Here is a 3,341-nt window from a genome sequence, read left to right on the forward strand (position 1 = left end):
TTTATCAGAAGGTACAGAAAGAACTCCTGGGTCATCCTGCCCTGTCTCCTGCAGCCTCTGCGTCTGTCCCAGAGCTCAAGGGGCCCTTCCTTCTCTCTGTCCTTCAGCTGAAGCAGTTCCTTAGAGCACAGGTTTTTTCTGAGCACAGGCAGTCAGACCAAACAGCCGTGTTTGCAAGCTACAGACTTAATTCACAGATGTACATTTCACCGAAATCAAAGTGGATTTCCATTCTGGAACACTTCCACTCTGTCTCAGCAGTCTGGGAGGTGCAGAACTAATCTCCAGCATAAACAGAATAGAAGGCTGGGGATACAAGCATCATAACGTCAGCCTAGGACAGAGCCACACCTGAGATAACAGCCACACCCTGAGAGAGATAACAGCCACACAACAGGATCGGTGGGAGAAAGGCGGCACTCAATATGAGTGATCAGCAAATCTCAAAACTTTATTGATAGGCACACATAGTTATACTGGTGTTAATGAGGTTAATGCATATTGCAAAAGACGAGCTCATTATTGGTTAGTTACTTATCAGCTAACCACGCCTACTCCTACATCCTTGTGGTTATTCTGTTTGGGCTTTTCTTATCCTTTCTTCACTTCTCTCCCCCGTGCAGCTGTTGCAGCAGGGGCGCAGTGCCCTTGCCAGGTCTGGACACTGACCGCTGCCTCCTGTCCTCGTCTCCTTCTTGCTTAACCAACGCTATTATTCCAGCGTGACCTTTGTCAGCCAGCCAACTGTCCACAAAATCCTCCACAGCGAAAGTTCGGGACCATGAGAGCGACAGGGGCCGCGGGGGAGGCCGGGGCCACACGCGGGGGCCGAATAGGCGGCAGCGACAAGCGCGGTGCCGCGGGCGGCGGAGCGCGGAGGATGCGCAGCAGTGACCCAAAACCCGGGAGCCGGAGCCGGGAGGGCTTTCTCGCACTTTGCAAGCGCACAAGGGCACCGGCGGTGCGGGACACGCTCCCGCTGGCTGCGGGTGCTGGCGCAGGAGCAGGGGGAACCAGCCCGGGCGGAGATCCAGGCGGAGCGGAGCCCAAACGAGATCGGGGCTGCGCGGGTCCGGGAGGAGCGGATCCCGAACGGGACCCGGGCAGCGTGGATGGCGATCCCGGGAAGGAGCGGGATGATCCCGAGGGAGCGGCGGTGATGGCGAGGATGGCGGCCGGGACGGGCAAGCCCTGCCGGCGGCGCGCAGGAAATAATCGTTCAGCTGCTCCGAAAAATGAAGATGCTGCTCAGAGGAAAGCAGATCTGGAGGCTGCGCTGAGAAACAGGATGGAATGTGAGAAAAAAGCGTTGTCTGTTGTTGAGCAGCTCCTGGAAGAGGACATTACTGAAGAGTTCCTTCTGAATTGTGGGAAATGTATTACTCCATCTCACTATAAAGACGTTGTTGATGAACGGTCTATCATCAAACTGTGTGGTTATCCTCTATGTCAGAAGAAGCTGGGAAATGTGCCAAAGCAGAAGTACAGGATTTCAACAAAAACAAACAGAGTTTATGATATCACTGAAAGAAAGTGCTTTTGCAGCAGCTTTTGCTATAGAGCATCTAAATATTTGGAAGCTCAAATTTCCAAAAGTCCAGTGTGGATGAGAGAAGAAGAAAAACCTCCAGACATAGAGCTGCTGAAGGAGGGACGGAGTGGACGGTCTGGAGAAGAGGTGAAACTACGTGATGAAGTAATTCAAGCATCTGACATTGAACATCCTAGGATATCTTCAGATCCATGTGAATCTGGTTCTCACGACACAGCCAGTGACAGCAGTACTGACACTGAACAAGAATTTATTTCTTCTGTCCTACCAGGAAGTCAGTCAAGTTCAGCCAATTTTGCACAGCAACTGCACAGAAAAAGCATCCTCAAAAAGAAGCATGCTCAGAAAGTCCAGGCCAGCCCTAAAACTGAAGATGCAGATGTGGTAGAAGCCACTGAACAACTCTCTCATTGTAAATTAGACACTCAGGAAGAAAGACACACTTGCTCTGTTCATAATGAAGTAACTGCACCACCTTCAGACAATACTGCTCCTGGGAAATCAAGTGCTTCAGAAATCTTTGAAAATACATGTGGATCACAGATAGTTTTTCTAGGTGTGAGCAAAAGAGGAGCAGAACATCTTAAAAGAAAATTAGCTAAGTCAACAGAACATAAAAACCCTGCACTGAGGCATGCAGTTAATTCTAAAGGCAGTTTACTAGAAGAGCTTAGGCAGACACTTATGGAGTGGAGAACTGAGGAAACTTTCCAATTTCTCTATGGCCCAAACTATACTTCTTTGGGCTCATCAGAGTGCGTAGCATCTGTCAGCCAGGAGACCGAAGAGCTTGATGAGGATGACTTAGATACAGCTGATGATCTCAGCACTGTTGCTGTAGGGGAGTCTGGAAACAGTTTGAACTACTCTTTACCTTTCACAGGCTCGGGTGGAATAGTTCAGCCTGTGCCTAGTTATGAAGAGTTAAAAGAAGAAACAGAGTTCCTAGAGCTCCGAGTAAGAGAGTTCTATCAAGGAAGGTGCGTCTTGGCTGAGGAGGCACGAGTGCAGGCAGGGGAACATCCAAGCAAAGACAAAGATGGTCAGCAGGAAGATCTCACCTTCCCACTTGTTGATTCGAAGGCACAAATGCAGATTAGGAAGCGAATTGTCCTTGAAAAACTGAGAAAAGCATTCTCTGCAGTTTTGGGCCCTCTTCACATTGCTTCAGGTGATGTCTACACAGAGCTAAAAAATCTTGTCAGAACTTTCCGGTTAACAAACAGAAATATTATCCACAGAATGCCTGAATGGACTCTGATTGCTATTGTTTTGTTATCTGTATTGTCAGAAACAACTCTGCTGTTCAAGGATACTCAGGCAAGCCCAATGTACTCACAGTTCCTGACCACATTACTGAAAGAACTGCATTTCAAAAATGAAGATCTGGAAAGTTTAACAGGAATATTTAGAATGGGCTGACGACTTGAATGGTCAGTCAACTTTAAGCTACTTTGTGTGTCTTAAAATCAAGCTGGTTAACCACAGGTTTAATTTTCAGCATTTTGTAAGTCTGTACAGTAACTACAGATTGTATCAGCTGGAGCAGAAAATGTGTGAATTGGGGCGATTTTGGCGGGATTTGGGGTTATTCTGGGGACCCTGACCGGAGTTATGGGGGGATTTTTGGTAATTTTGGGGTCCCTGCCCTGATTTTGAGGATTCCTGATGGGATTTCTGGGTCTTTTGGCGTAATTTTGGGGTTCCTGATGAGATTTTGGGGTATTTTGGTGCAATTTTGGGGTAATTTGGGGTGCCTGATGGGATTTTGGGGGTCCCAGATGGGATT

At 48.2% G+C, this 3,341-nt stretch overlaps 1 protein-coding gene across 1 annotated transcript; it reads left to right on the top strand.

The window, feature by feature from the left end:
* Nucleotides 1-1,159: 1,159 nt before the first annotated feature.
* LOC121364417 (putative RNA polymerase II subunit B1 CTD phosphatase RPAP2) lies at nucleotides 1,160-2,974 on the top strand. Its single transcript, XM_041487667.1, has one exon. The coding sequence runs from the start codon at nucleotides 1,160-1,162 to the stop codon at nucleotides 2,972-2,974; it is 1,815 nt and encodes a 604-aa protein (XP_041343601.1).
* The last annotated feature ends 367 nt before the right edge of the window (nucleotides 2,975-3,341 follow it).

This window comes from Pyrgilauda ruficollis, unplaced genomic scaffold (genome assembly GCF_017590135.1).
Source record: "Pyrgilauda ruficollis isolate IOZ18807 unplaced genomic scaffold, ASM1759013v1 scaffold827, whole genome shotgun sequence".
Taxonomy (NCBI): domain Eukaryota; kingdom Metazoa; phylum Chordata; class Aves; order Passeriformes; family Passeridae; genus Pyrgilauda; species Pyrgilauda ruficollis.